Source organism: Coturnix japonica, chromosome 1 (genome assembly GCF_001577835.2).
Source record: "Coturnix japonica isolate 7356 chromosome 1, Coturnix japonica 2.1, whole genome shotgun sequence".
In the NCBI taxonomy this organism is placed as follows: Eukaryota; Metazoa; Chordata; class Aves; order Galliformes; family Phasianidae; genus Coturnix; species Coturnix japonica.
In genome coordinates, this window is record NC_029516.1 from 30,513,689 (window position 1) to 30,529,132 (window position 15,444).

The 15,444-nt window shown below is 43.7% G+C and overlaps 1 protein-coding gene across 2 annotated transcripts in view; it reads left to right on the plus strand.

Annotated features, from left to right (window-relative positions):
• Positions 1-11,414, plus strand: part of SRGAP1 (SLIT-ROBO Rho GTPase activating protein 1) — a 129,749-nt gene extending 118,335 nt beyond the window's left edge. For both annotated transcript variants that reach the window (XM_015855441.2, XM_015855445.2), the window contains exons 19-22: positions 5,340-5,520; positions 6,104-6,238; positions 6,360-6,705; positions 8,451-11,414. In XM_015855441.2, coding sequence (XP_015710927.1) covers positions 5,340-5,520; positions 6,104-6,238; positions 6,360-6,705; positions 8,451-8,828 — 1,040 coding nt within the window. In that variant the 3' untranslated portion in view covers positions 8,829-11,414. The remainder of the gene's footprint in view (positions 1-5,339; positions 5,521-6,103; positions 6,239-6,359; positions 6,706-8,450) is intronic.
• The last annotated feature ends 4,030 nt before the right edge of the window (positions 11,415-15,444 follow it).

Sequence of the window (15,444 nt, forward strand, 5' to 3'; positions counted from 1 at the left end):
TATTAAGTGGGCAGGGAAGAGAAGCGCAGTTTTTCATCAGTAGATGAAGGTGGTTACCTCAAAACCATGCTTAGGAAAGATTAAAACATTAACGGAGTAAGAATGTGCCCGTTCAAGCTATGAAAATATGTAGCGTGTCACCTGGGGCTCAGTAATTGTGTGCTCTACCCCACCATTTGTCCTAGGAACAATTTTATATTACTGTTCTGTTGCTACTTGTGTTACAACCGTGTCCTTGATGGAAACAAACCCTGAAGAAAAGAGCTGTCAACAGAACAGGGAGATTGAGCTGCTGGATATGTGTGGTTTTTTGTTCACCAGATGGGCCAGCAATTAGTTGTCCCATCGCACCTTTTTATTCTGTTCAGTACTGAAAGGAAGCAGACATTTGTGCTTACAGCAAAATAGTTGTTAGCACAAAGAAATATTTCTAATCTAGAGAAATACTGTTGCAAAGACAAAGATTAGCAAACCTCCGGGTTGCACACAAAACGCTGTTGGCCTTCAGTTCTCTCAGCCTACAAGCTTTAACTCCTTTGTTTCCATGGATAGGAGCTTTCAGTTATAATAGCTCATTTTTCTAATGTAACCTACAGGCATTGAATTAAGTGCATTTACCATTTCACATTTATCCCAACGTGCATGTTTTACTTATTTCTTTGGACAAATCTTTTTATTAGATGTTCTTTGTACCAAATGTGAGAATAAGTGAGAATTGTGCAGGTTGCATATCAAATCTCAGGGGGGGGCACTGATGAACCCGTGGTGGACCTAAAGAGTCTGGAGTATTTGGGTGGATTGGGTGTGACTGATTCATTGATTGTAGGCTGGATTTGTCACTGCCACTGGTGTGTGGACATGGGGAGGCATGGCGTTGTTGTATTGACCAGACACATGGTACTCACCCTGCTGGGAGATGAAAGAAGCTAATTCTGTACATTTCAATTAATGCTAAAAATCTGATTAGGTTTATGCTGAAATGTTCTGTACATACCCAAGACCAAGGAGGTGACCTCATAGGAATTACAGGGTTACTGAAACATAATCCAGAGGCTGTGACCAAAAGCTAAAGGATTTATTTCTCTGTTATTGTTGCTTTAAGAATTGCTTGAACTGCGTGTGAAAGTCTCTACTCTTAGTAGAACAAACCCATCTGTATTTGCTACTTCAGCAGCACCAGGGGTGTTTAATTACCATTTACAAAGCAATCAGATTTTATAAAAATTAAAAAAAAAAATAAAAATGTAATGCATCTACAGAGGTAACATCTGGAGGCTTGGGGAAAAGATGGCTGCAGCCTGTAATTGAGCACATAAATACTTCATGACTGCTTAGTTTTAAGCATATGAGTAGTCATTTTTCTTCCAAGGCCATTCGTCTTTGTTTATTTCTGTTGATCACTGGAAAGGGATAAGAAAAAGAGAAGGTGATGTATTTTACTGCAGTGTTTCTGGGTTTTTGTAAATGGGGGTAAAATATCCCTATTGAAATAGGGATAATAGCCAGAAATGAAACCTAATTTGTGACGTTTGGAGCATTTGTACTCACACATGTAGACAGTAAAGATTCAAACAATGAAGGACGTTGTTTATATTTTGCTCAAGCAATCTTTAAAATACTTCTTTTACCTTTAATTTGCTGGATTATTATTTTTTTAATTCCTGTTGGGGCGGATGGAAAGGCATGACTGGATTTGTTTTCAAAGGAAGTAAATGAGAATTTCCTGAGGAAGTCAAACAGATGGGTCATTTCTCCTGGGAAAACATGCATACGATTGATACCATGCTGTTCATAGATATCTCATAAACATAGGATAAGAACTGAGACGGTAGTTCTGCTGGAGACAAAAATTAAAGGGATGTGGAAGGCTTGAAGTTATTGTTGTGTCCCCGGCATGTAATGTTTGTATTATTTCCAGTAGTTCATTCTGCTAAAACCTGTCCTACCAACAGCATGCAACATCTCTTGGCTTTTGTTGCTCTCCAGTCAGAGCACTGCTGTCCTGAGGACGAGACTTTTCAATAGCAAAGCTGCTTTTCTGTGGTGGGGTGCAGGAGAGGTGGAACAGATCAGGAGATAGGAGATAGCCTCTTCCCAGAGGATGTCAGGACACAGTGTATTCCCATCAGGCAGGATACCCCCAGGGTAACAAAGGATGTATACAGCAATGACAGCCCTCCTGAAAAGTGCAGGGACCCATTGTCCCTCTCAGCCTCCTCATGCCCCGAGGTGCAGAGGGCAGCCTGGTGCCACTGTAATGCTGTCACCACTGCAGGGAGGCCAATACTGCATCTGGGACTAAGACTGCAAAGTTAAAATTAGTGCTTATGTTTCCTATGACTCTTCTGCTCTCGCCTGGAGAGATTCTGGTTTTTGACAGCTCTGCTTACTGTCCATCTGACCTTCACTTCTGAGCACACTACAACATAACGTGCCATCACATGGTGGTAGTAATCATAACAGAATTCAGGATCATAAAGAAGCGAGAACAAAGCTGATTGTAATGAAGTCCCTAAAGCTTTTCCCATGGTACTTCAGTTTGTCCTAATTTTTCCCTTCTTTATCTTTGCCTGAATCACTGGAGATGATTGCTGGTGAGATCATACATGTCACCAAATGCTCATTGCTGCTGTAGGCAAATGCCCCCAGGTGTTGACAGAGCAGTACAATTACATTTCCCTCCAAGCTGTCAGTTTTACTGTTAGATGCTGCGGTTCGGCACCACGCAGAGTTTGAAATACAGATTCCAAATTCAGCTTTCATTGCCTTTGCTTTCTTTGAAAAATATTTGTCTGCCTGTTGGTAACCTTGGTATGAAATGGCTTAGCTTCTCAACAGAAGACAGATTCCCATTATGCGCTGCACTTAACATCAGTGTAATACCACTAAGGGAGATATACCTAATTCTAGTTCAGTCCATTCATTGTAAATAAAAAGACATTTAGACCTGTACACTCGAGAGTGGGATACTATACGGTCTGCTGAAATTAGCAAAGAAACAGGAAATCCCTTAATGAGTCAACTAAGGGGTTTATCAGTCAGTCAGGTCTCTATGACCCTTATGAGTTTGCTTCAGAGAATGTCAGAGAAAAACATGTCTGGGCAACTTGGGATCTTCCTATTTGCTGGAAAAATTGGAGGTTTTTTCTTGTTTAGGTTTGTTCTGGGGGGTTCTGGGTTCCTTTTATGTTGTTGTTCTGTTGTTTTTCTAGCATTTCAAAGTATTACCCATTAGTGAACAAGTGACTCTCTGAAACCTGCGCACTTCTGCTTCTAAGTTCTTGACTCATTCTTCCATAGCTCCTGGCTTGCTTGTAGGCTCGGAGTCATATCCATACAGTCTTGTCCTTTGGAATTCTACCTGAGCTCAGTAACATCTTCATGTAATGAGCTGCACAAGAAACATGTGTGACTTGTAAAAACTGCATTTAATAGAATCATAGAATGACAAGGTTGGAAAGGACCTACAAGATCATCTAGTCCAACCATCCTCCCATTACCGTTGCTATCACACACCACTAAACCATATCTGGTAGCTCCTCATCCAGATGCCTCTTGAACACTGCCAGGGATGGCGACTCCACCACCTCCCTGGGCAGCCATTCTGGTGCCTGACCACTCTGAGAGAAGAAGTGTTTCCTTATGACTAATCTAAACCTCTTCTGGTACAACTTGCGGCCATTTCCTTCAGTCCTGTTTGTTGCCTGAGAGAAGAGGCCAAGCCCCTCCTCATCACAACCTCCCTTCAGGAAGTTATAGAGTGCAATGAGGTCTCCCCTGAGCCTCCTCTTCTCCAGACTAAACAATCCCAGCTCCCTGAGCTGCTCCTCATAAGACTTGTGCTCCAGACCCCTCAGCAGTTTGGTTGTCCTTCTCTGGACACGTTCCAGGGCCTCGATGTCTTTCTTGTAGTGAGGGTCCCAAAACTGAGCACAAGACTTGAGGTGCGGCCTCACCAGAGCTGAGTACAGGGGGATGATCACCTCTTTGCTCCTGCGGTTTCCTCCTATCAGTGTTAGGTCATTGCAATTCAGTTTAACATTGCTTTCTTAAAACGTGATGCAAGATAAACAGGCACATTTAACTTCCTTTCTCTTCCCCTGGTAGTAATGCCTGCTCTGTCACATCTGTACTTCGTGTTAGAGAGATACTGTAGGTAGAATATCTAGAAATAAAAACAAGATTGTACGTTTGAATACAGCACTAACATACACACTAGCATTCAATTTTTCCAGATTTCCCAGAATGTTTCCGTTGATTCCCCCTTTACTCTCTCTTTGCTTAAAAACAGAAGAAAAAGAAACCTCTCCCCACCCCTGGGGAATGCCTGTCATGGAGCTATACAGCAGTGCTGTATTTGAAGAATTAACCCTGTCATTGCCAAGTTCTTAGTTGCATTTATGTAATTGATTTATTCTAGTGTGCACTACTTTTGTGCTGTAGAAGTTATTTCCCCATGCCCCTCTACGCCACCTTAGGAAAATCTCTGGTGTTTCAGCTCTGACCAAGCTGAGCACCCTGCAGTTTGCTACAGCGCAGCCACTCAAACAGCAAGGCACCAGGCAGCCTTCTGTGGGCCGGGCAAGTCATTAAGACAAATAGCTTCAAACTGTGGCCTCAATAAAGGTACAGTCGCTATGTTTGCTTACTGCAGGATGAAGTTAATTTTAAGATGCACAAAATGTTGTCATAAAGGGACAGTGGCTTTTATTACTTGTCTGGCTCTTTGGGGAATTGCTACCTCAGCGATTTTAATTTGCATCAGGCAGAAAGTTGCTGCGCTAGTCATTAGCCCAGGTGTTAATTTACACCTAAATATTGTTCTGGTTCTATAAAAAAGACAGTTATTTCCATGGTCCTACTTGGAGTTATTCAAACCAACAGCATATTAATTTTTAGAATGGCATTTTGCAGGATTTTCTTCAGGCATTCTCATTGTCTTTATCACACTGCTTCCTCAGATCTCCAGTTGTTCAGTTGGTTCATCTTACATTACAAGGTCCTCATTGCCTCGCCTCCATTCCACATCCAGCCATGAAACAGCCCTTCCTCTGTAGGTTTAGCCCTCCCTGCCAGCAGCAGCTCTTGTGCCATTGGAGTCTGCTGTTACATTTTCTGCAGCTTCCAAAGCAACCCAGATGTTTCATGCTTAGGGCACAGATCATGTAAGGAACATCCTACAATGACTGCTTGAAGTCTGCCTTAGCTCAGCTGATCTCTGTCAGCTCTTCTCACTAAGAGTGAGCATGAAGAAAATGCAGTAAGTGGGTTTGATGAAGCCAAAATGCAGATAGGCCTCCATGGAATCTGATAACCACTCTTTTTCCCTCCCTATCCAGAGTGCGAGCCAATAGAAGCTATAGCCAAGTTTGACTACACTGGAAGATCTGCACGAGAACTTTCTTTCAAAAAAGGAGCTTCCCTTCTCCTGTATCATCGAGCATCTGAAGACTGGTGGGAAGGAAGGCACAATGGAATCGATGGCCTTGTCCCTCACCAGTACATAGTGGTGCAAGATATGTAAGCAGCGTCTCGTGCAACAGGGCTCTTGGTGGGGTGTAAAAGCATACTGAAGCAATTAACAAGTAATTTCCAAATGAGACAGTGCTTTGAAGGTTCAGATGGGTTAAGCATTTCCCTTTTAAGCAGCATCCCTCTGTCTTGATTATCTCATATTGGTAGCTCTTGATCAAAAGCCACTGCTCGGCTAAGCAACTTTGTGGATGTGCTCACAGTTCATTAAGAGACAGATAGGTGCTACTGCACCTGTTTGAATCTGCCTCTCTCTTTCTAGCAGTTGCTAATAGTTGACCACAGAATAGCAAGGGGTGGAGAAGAGCAGCCCTGAGCTCTTGTTTTACAGTATCAAGCATGTGCATTGCCAAGGGTGACAAAGTTGTTGTTTGCAGAAAGGTTACATGCAAACAGAAAGAGCTCGGTAATCAGAAGGATTATAAGTGATTTTTGGAGACTCAGAGGGGCTGCAATGCATTATAACATGCTTGGAATTCCTTAAAGGGGATTAACACCTGGGAGTACCAAGATGCTTTCTTGTCACACCTGATTTTCTGACCTCTAATCTCACTACATGTGTTCTGCTCAGGGATGATACTTTCTCTGATACATTGAGCCAAAAAGCAGACAGTGAGGCCAGCAGTGGACCTATAACCGAGGACAAGTCATCATCAAAGGACATGAATTCTCCTACAGATCGTCATTCTGACACCTATTTAGGAAGGTAAGTAAGTTAGAGCATAACAGGTTTTTGCCAGTACTCAGCTCAGGTAACACACCAATTCTTAACATGTTTATGGTGGATCACTACAACTTGTACTATGACTGCTTCTTCATTCATACAGGCAAAGAAAGAGATCAGAACCACCACCTCCTCTAAGACGCCCTGGAAGAAGCAGTGATGGTCACTGCCCAGTACACCCCCCTCACCCTCTCTCCAATTCATCCGTGGAGCTGGGATCCCCCAACCTGGCAACTCACTGCAGTCCCAGAGCCCTCCTTCAAAACCGCAACCTCAATGCAGACAGCCCTGAAAGGAGGCGCAGGCCTGGGCATGGCAGCCTCACCAACATCAGTAGGCACGATTCTCTGAAGAAGATTGATAGCCCTCCAATCAGAAGATCTACATCGTCTGGTCAGTACACAGGTTTCAATGATCATAAGCCACTGGATCCAGAGTCAATAGCTCAGGTTTGTGCCTTCTTTTCCCCGCTCACTCTGCTTTTAATAAGGGCAAATTTCAGTGAACAGCATAGTGGGGCATGGGGCGGGGGTGGGGGTTGCACTAGTATGAGTGTGCAGGAGAATATCCTATTTAGCTTTCTAAACAGTGCGTGTGAAGGAAAACGCATTAAGAGATCCTGGATGGAGAAGCACAAGGGGAATAGATGTTGCAGAAGCAATAAAAAGAAATTATTTCCCGTTACACCATAACCAAATTGCCTCTGCCACACTCTCTGCTAGCACAATAAATGATTGCAATGGTTACGTTAAGTCTCTGTGCTCTGATGAAGGCAAGCCTAATCTAACATGCACGTAATTAGTGTTCAGTTATTTCTGAGTGTTATGGTGTGCACAGATATTACTGTATCTAGCTTTGACTGGCTAGGAGCGGCCTTTGTCGTTCAAAGCACAGATATACATTCTGGAGTCTTGTGAAGTGTAAATCATATTTAGCTTTCATATAGATCATATGTGGTTTGTTCAGTACAATTATGTGGTGCTTGTAGATGTTCCTTAGAACATAAAATGCAAGAAGTTGCCCTGTTGTAAATCCTGAACCATATGGTTCCCATGAGAACCCCTCAACAGGCTCATTCCTATCAGTGAAGTGATAAGAAGGGTGGAACAGGAAGCACCCACTCATCACATTGGTCATTGTGGAAGTAGGAAGAAGTGCTTTATGGTGAAGATGGTGAGACACTGGGATAGCATGTCTAGTGATTCTGTGAATGCCTCCCCCTGGAAGTATTCAGTGCCAGGCAGGATGGGGCTGTGAGCAACCTGGTTTAGAGGGAGGTGTCCCTGCCTATAGCAGGGGGCTGGAACTAGAGGATCTTAAAGGCCCCTTCCAACCCAAACCATTCTGTGATTGTGCAAAACTGGTAACAGGGAGCTCTTGAACAACTTAATACTTTTGTCTTCAAAACTCAAGTTTTGTCTAGATAGTATAACATGATTCCCAGGGGCACCCTGCGGGTACAGTGTGACTGCAGAAGTATTTTCCAATAACACTGGCACTCATGATTTAAAATTTCATATACTGACAATGCTTGCTTTCAAACTCAGCTTCCAACAAGGGACACAAGGGACCGTCGTGGTTGGGTCAGAAAGCTGAACCACTACTAGAGAGTTAGAAAATCTAAATGTTGTTACTGCTTTGTTTGACTCTAAGTTGTTTATTTACTTTTCTTGAGCCACACATAGAGCTGTTTGGCTCAAGCTATCATTTTTCATGCCTAGACTAGTGATAATTTGGCTGTGTAAGAGCCTGAACTTTGCTTAACCTATGTGAAAGTTCTTGTGAGTAAGCAAGGAACGTTAGATATTTAACCTCAGTTCTGTCTCAGTACCACTGAGAAGTAATAAATCAGTGCTGGTTCTTTCTTTCAATATTTGTGCTTGAAAACCTAATGGAAAAAAAATAGCTCATGGAACAATGATATGTTGCAGTTTCTCTGCTTAAAATTTAACTCAGAGAAACAAGAGTGGAGAGCCGACAAACATGCAGGCACAACTTCTTTATAAAACATGGTTCGTAACCCCTGTCTTTCAAATGAACTTGGTGCAACTTGGCTTTAACACTTTAATATTCATTAAGGAGAGGATAGTTGGCAAGTTAATTCATGCATTTTGCACCCCTCCCTGGTCCTCCTGCCCTGAGTGTTCAGAGGCAGCTCCAATGACGTGCCGCTCTCTCTTGTGCTCTGACCCAGGACATTGAGGAGACGATGAACACGGCGCTGAACGAGCTGCGGGAGCTGGAGCGGCAGAGCACCGCCAAGCACGCACCAGATGTCGTGCTGGATACTTTGGAACAGATGAAAAACAGCCCCACCCCCGCCACCTCCACGGAGTCACTGAGCCCTCTGCATAGCGTGGTTTTACGGAGCTCTGAGCCTCAGATTCGCCGCAGCACCAGTTCTTCCAGTGACACCATGAGTACTTTCAAGCCCATGGTGGCCCCTAGAATGGGAGTGCAGCTGAAACCTCCCGCTCTTAGGCCAAAACCTATTGTTCTTCCAAAAACAAACCCTAGCATAGGGCCTTCCCCTCCTTCCCAGGGTCCGGCAGACAAATCTTGCACAATGTAGAAGCTCAGCCACCCACAGTGCCCGGCTGGAGTATGCTAGGGAAAGAAATGGATTAGTGATAGAAGTCAGGGCTCCATAACATCATTTGTTCATGTTTATAACTGGAGAGGCTTTGTTTTTCAGTGTTTTTGAATGTATTGTCTGAAAGTAGCTACATTAACATGGGCATTTGTATTTTGTATGGTTTCAATTAAAAGAAAAACTGGACAATTGTGCATCATTTTAAAAGAAAACAAACGTAGACTTACTTGAAAACTTGATGCTGCACCGTTTGTAATAAAACCAACACGGATCACAAACAGCTTGCCACGTTGTACCGTATTTCACAGTCTTACTGTAACTATGTAATAACAGATCCTGCACAAAAGTAATGGGCAGGGAGGGGGGTATCGGGGAGGTGGAACCTCTCATTTCCGGGTCACCAAACCAATTCTGAAGCAAGTTAGGAAGAGCTGAAATATAGCATGTGAGGGTTAAGTGTCTGTGTGAAATGTCTAAGTCATCTCAGGCCACAGTTGCTATTTAAGACACACACGAAGAAAAAAAAAAGCCACCACAGCTCTCACAATTGGCACCAGTTTGTAGCTTCTTGTTGTCAGTCGCACTTTGGGATCGGTGCTGAATACATCTGGATCTCACAGTGCTGTGCTCTCACTGATAAAAAGCTGCATCCCAGGTCACAGCTAATGCATCTCCAGGATAGTATCAAGAATCTCCTCCTGCCACCACCATAGACCTTCATTCCCTGATACTGCATTTCTCACAAAAGCTAACTTCATTTAAAGTTGCTAGCTGGGCAAGCCAGGCTCTGGGGAGTGTGTGATTCTGCCGGTCCATTTGTCAGGCTGGTAGGCAGTTAAAAGGACCAGTAATGCAGTCATTCGGCAAAGTATCCCGTTGACTTTATTGCTCGGTGGCCGATTAAAAATGTGATTTAAGCTGCAGCAGTCGGAGTTTGAGCTGCCCCAGTGCTGCTGGTTGTCTCACAGTGCTGTGCTGACCACAGCCCCAAAGGGCGCACTGCAGGCAGGCTGCCCCACGGGACAGGCAGCTGTTCTGCCACCTGGATTCAACCTGACTCAGGTTTTCCATAACCACTTTTTCCCCTCTTGTGTTTTGTTTTCTGTTTGTTTTACTACAGAAATCAGTACCTTTCTTATGCCTCTGTGTAAGTGAAGACTGTCAGCTTTGCTTAGCACCCCGTTGTTGAGCTTTGCTCTACGTGAACTGCTCAGCACATTGCAGCAGTAAACCATCATATGATTTCTGTGTATAAGATTTCCAACACCCAACCCATAAAATAAGTTCTAGTGAAGAGGATGGGAAAAAAAGCACCCATAGTAGTCCAGCTATGGGAGCAGAACAGGCTTTGAGTGAGATGTCTCTTTCCGTGCATTATTTAAGACCTCACCAATAGAGAGTTGTAAGTTGCCCCACTCACTACGCATAATTCAGTCTGGGAGAGGAAGAATGGTGACAGCTTTTGATACAGACAGGTACTGAGGTGGTGTCATTTAGGAGCAATTTAGTTCTGCTGTGGTTTGCACTCTGGAGAGAGACAACGCAAAGCCCCAGAGAAAAGCATCCCATTAAATGCATTCGAAAGCCCACCAGTCTGGGCTCTCCCACCACTCCCACTATGTGCAAACCCATCATCAGCCCCACTGCAGGCTGTCCTCTGTCCCACTGAGAAGCAAAGTCCGGGTCCCCAGAGCACAGTGCAGGCAGTGGCTTCCCAGCCTGGTTAGTGCTGCTCTCCAGGGTCTGCACACTCCTTTGGGACCGGGAGATAAATGCCAGTGGTTCCTCCGTTTACTAGAAACAGTGAAGCAAACTGGAATTCCAGCTGTCATTGACATGCAGTTGTAGTCTAGCATTCGTTAAAATAACCTACCTGGCATAATTGAGATGGATACCTGTATCTTTAAATTGCATAGGGAATTTTGTATGTTTAAATAACTGTACTGAACTCCATAATGCTTATATTAGAAATTGTTTAGCAAAAGAAAATATTAGAAACAGTGCATTTAGTGAATGCACCCACTTAGTGCATTCACACAGTTAAATGTGTAGTTCGATGGTAATTATAGATACTTAAAAGTATAGTAAGTGGATATGTAACAGGGAAGACTACTACAACTACAGGCGTACTAAAGGGTAACTCCTGCACACCTAATCGAGTCAGTATTGTCCTTTACTGTCAAGTTTGATGAATTGCAGTACTGGTAGCTTCCTGCTTGTTGACTGTTACCTACTTGTGTCAATGTACATCTGTAGTATGTACATGTGAAAGTGCCTTTAAATTTTAGAGGAGCTTTAGCCTTGCTCTTGTACTGTTGCATTTCCATTGCATCCTTCCCTGTTTGTGTATGGCTGCATTCCCATTGCATTCCTTCCATTCTCGAAGAACAAACAAAAACATGGATACTTCACGGTTCTGGAAGAGAAATGCACTGTTAATCTGTTGTGACAATGCACTTTTATGTATAGTACTGTACATTTTGGCATGTACCATTACAAGCTTCAGTATACATTCAGGTTTGTTCCTCATAGTGTTATCTTTATAATAAAGAAGTTAGTTCTGTCTGTGCGTGTAGTTTTGATGGGTCAACCTCCGTACTGTCTGGTGTGGGTTTCTCATTTATCCTTACCTTCCCCATGAGAGAGTAACCAGCATTCCCTCAGCACCCACACCCACCCGGCATCCAGTTGCCATCCTGGCCTGAAGCAGTGCTTGTTCCCAGACAGGATGCTCTCTAATTAACGAGCACCATCCCTGTACGCCCACCAAAGTCCCTCTGACCTACAGTGGTTTGAAGGAGGAGAAAAGCCATTTGGAAAAGAAGCATTTTGAATGCTTGCTTAAACCCAAGTGGGTGAGGGGAGCCATCTTGGGCTGTGGAAGCCATCTTGGGCTTGTGCCGTTGCCCACAGCACCGCTTTCCATACAGCTTCTGGAAACCTGCAGGAACATTCTTTGTGGGCCCATCCATCAGCCTGCAGTGCCAGCCTCTGTGTTTTGGCACCCAGTGACCTACTTTAGGTATTTCTGCTTGTCCTCTGCCACACAAAAGCTGTCTCAGAGCTGCAGGAAGGGCCAGCACAGGTCGTCCCTCACTCAGGGCCCTGCATAGCCCAGAGGAAGTGTAACCTAATTCCTGCAGTCAGCTGCCGAACAGAGAGGTTTCTGTGGCAGCTTTCAACCTATTTTAAAACAAAAGGGAAACCACGAGTTGAGGAGTACCCTTCCTTTGTTTAACTTGTTGCTGAAGCCCTGGTGCTGCTTTGCTGTTCGCTCACAGGGCTTGCGGTGAGAGCAGGCCTTGCCTTCGTGGCATTTCAAGTGTGCTATGGGTGGAATCTAAGATCCTTCACAACCTCAACCAAGGCATGCTGAGAACCGTGGGCCCATTCGCCAACCAGTTCAACACATCAGACTGGTTCTTCACTACAGTGTTTGCAGAGAGGCCTGTTATGATCATACGGCAACTCCATGGCCAGCAGCCAGCAAGGTGCACCTAGCAACTGCCACCAATACCCACATCCCAGAATTTCACCACAACTTTCTCAGCTTTTCAGATGTTTTTCCCTCGGTGCTACTATAAGAGCATGTCCAAAATTAATTCCTATCATCGAGACCTCTCTTCTCAATTTCATGTACATCACGGGGCTAATTTTGTGCTTACATCCCATTTATCCTGAACGAAATCCATTTACACACAAGATAAAAATAAGGAACTGAAACGCAGCTGATCAGGGACTGGCAAATCACACATAGTTAATTCTAAATTATCTTCCATTCTCTTTCCCACCTGTGGTCCCCATCAGTGTGGATGCTGCCAGACCAACCACAGTGCTGCTCCTCCACTACTTCTGCAGCTGAACTGCAGTCTCTGAGCTGCTGGAAGTCACTCCCTGTGCAGGGCAGAGGAGGATGGTGAGCCCATGGCATGAGAGCACTCCTGGGGTTTTGTTTCTCTTCTGGGACTCCAGCACCATCTCTGGTGTTTACTCACTGTTGTTCATCCTGGAGAGGAGCGAGAACAACTCCAGGGAGTCCTCCTTGCAACCTATGAATACATAACATAAGAAAGATGAAGATACTTTTTACTAGGGTGTGTAGCAATAGAACAAGGGGTAATGGGTTTAAAGTGAAAGAGGGCAGGTTTAGATTAAACATTTGGGGCCCCATGAGTTCCTGAAAACTTTGTTCCTTAGGTCAATGAGTTTGACACAATTTACAGGGGTAATTACAAAGCTGTGGACAAGGGAGAGAAAGAAAACAGAACTATTATTTGTAGATGTCAAAGTGATGCTGTTAAAGCTGGACTTGGTTCTGAGGAACTACAACAAGCCCTCCAGGACGTGGTGGCAATGAGAACTCACACGAGTTGTATGCTGAAGCACACAGGGATCAGTGGTTTATAAAGCAAAACGGATGCTAAAAATATCACTGCGATGACAAAGATTTAGGAGTGCCAGGCACAACCCAGATTCCCACCCAGCACTGTTCAGGTCCAAATCCTAACACTTTCCTGAACCAATATCCTTCCTATGCTTCCTGTCAGTCTACCGACCCACAAACGACTTCCTGCTAAAAAGCACATAACAAAGCATTGAAGACATTTATGAAGTATCAGTGCTGTTATGTTGTACACCTAATTTTCTAATTTTCTAAAGGTCCAAAAAAACAAGAGGAAACAGTCAGTTTAAATAGGACTGCATCAAAAAGATGCATTTCCAAGACTACATATATATATATATATATATATATATACACACACTGTAATTTACTAAAAGGGAGAAACTGGAGCAAATTTGCTTCAGAGATCAGTTCAAAATAATTTTTCAAATGGGCACAAGACTAAAGAAGTGCCTGGAAGCAGCCTTACCAGCAGAGTTATATTTTATTAACACACCTTAGGCAGTAGTGCACGTAACTATATTAGGCTTAGCAACTTATAGTTCGCTGGAGGTGTTCTTTTCTTCCCATATGTGAAAGCAAAATGTATCCTCAGGATGCAAGAAAGCAAGTAGTCCTATGGGAAGGACATGCACTGTCCATGGTGGGTGTGAATATTTTTGTCCAGGAAGAAGACATGAGGTGAACTGTCACGTCCAGAGACCCCCTCAGATTACATCTATCACTCCCCAGTACGAAGATGACAAAAAAATCTGCTCCATCACCATGACAACTCTTGCTGCCTCATTGCCATAGTAACCAGACGAATACTGTGAGTTTTTAACCAGACACGTGGTGAGCAGGTGGCCAAAGCACCAATGAGGAAGAGCCACTACTGCAGCCACCACCAGGGTGGGTGCTCAGCTCTGTGCTGCTGGCAGTCCCACCCAGCCCACCTCTGAGCTTCACATCTATCTCTTTCTGTGTTTCCCAGCCACTGGCTGAGCTGCCCTCCACTGACCGCTCTCCAAAACCGAGCCCATCGTCCTGCTGGAGTGCCACAACTCTGCATTTGACTCATTTAACTGCATGTTTGTTTGTTTTGCCAGTGATTTATCAGGCTAAGATTAAACATGACTAGAAAATTTTCATCTTCACGCAGAGTCAATGAAGATCTGCTCTATTAAATCCATGCTCCAAGGGGTGGCTGTACACACTGCATTTGCATCCCGTGCACGCAGTCACATTATCAGCTCAAAGGCGCTGTGCTATCCCCTGTACAATCATAATTTCAACACAGTCACACTGAAAGATGTGTTTACTGTGCACCGCCAAAACCCTCATTATGATGACTACTCACACCGAAGAGAAGCAGAGAATAACCCCCCAAAATAAATATATATATATATAATAGAAAATCTTCCCAGGAGCATGTTTCAAAAGATGATGCCTTGGATAGATATGCCCCACTGGGGAGTTAGGTCTTGACCAGTCCTTGAGTAGAGTTTGGAGCAAGCTGACAGGGGGTATTACCCAGCTCCCTCAATGGGCTGTAACAGTCATTAGCTCATGTTGTGATACCTCGGCAAAGAATTTAGCTCCCCTACTGTTTAGGAAGAAAAAAAAAAAGTTAAGAATGAGGAAAAAAAATCTATAAAATGCAACACAATTTTCAATGAATTTGGTAGTTTTCAACAGAAAAATCATAAAAGCTTTTTAAGTGGGGTTTGTTTTTTCTTTCCAACTCAGTGAGAAGCCCCTCGTGAAGATGAATGAAACAAAATCATTTTAGTGCCCGCGTACATATTGAGGTATGAAACAAGATACTTGCTATTGCTGTTTACAGCTAAAACAGAACTCCATAAATTGCTCAATGGGGAAGCAAGCCAACAATACTAAAACAAATCTGCCTAGAGCATTAAAATCTATCACGTTCATAAACGTGTAGGAGAGTACAAATAACAATTCTATCCTGGATACAAACCGAGCTCAAAACCACTTACATTTTATATTAACACCACCCTCTAGTGGTAGTTTTCCTATTTTACCAAGGTAATAAGGTAATTAATGCATTGCCCTTATGCATGGGAAAAAATGGTATAAAAATTGCATACAGCTGGTTCCTTCCCTGAGCTGGACAGAGCTCTTACACTTGGCATTCCTTAAGGAGTGCCAGCTCTGGGAAAAGTTCTACCTGGTTTATTTCTAAAGATA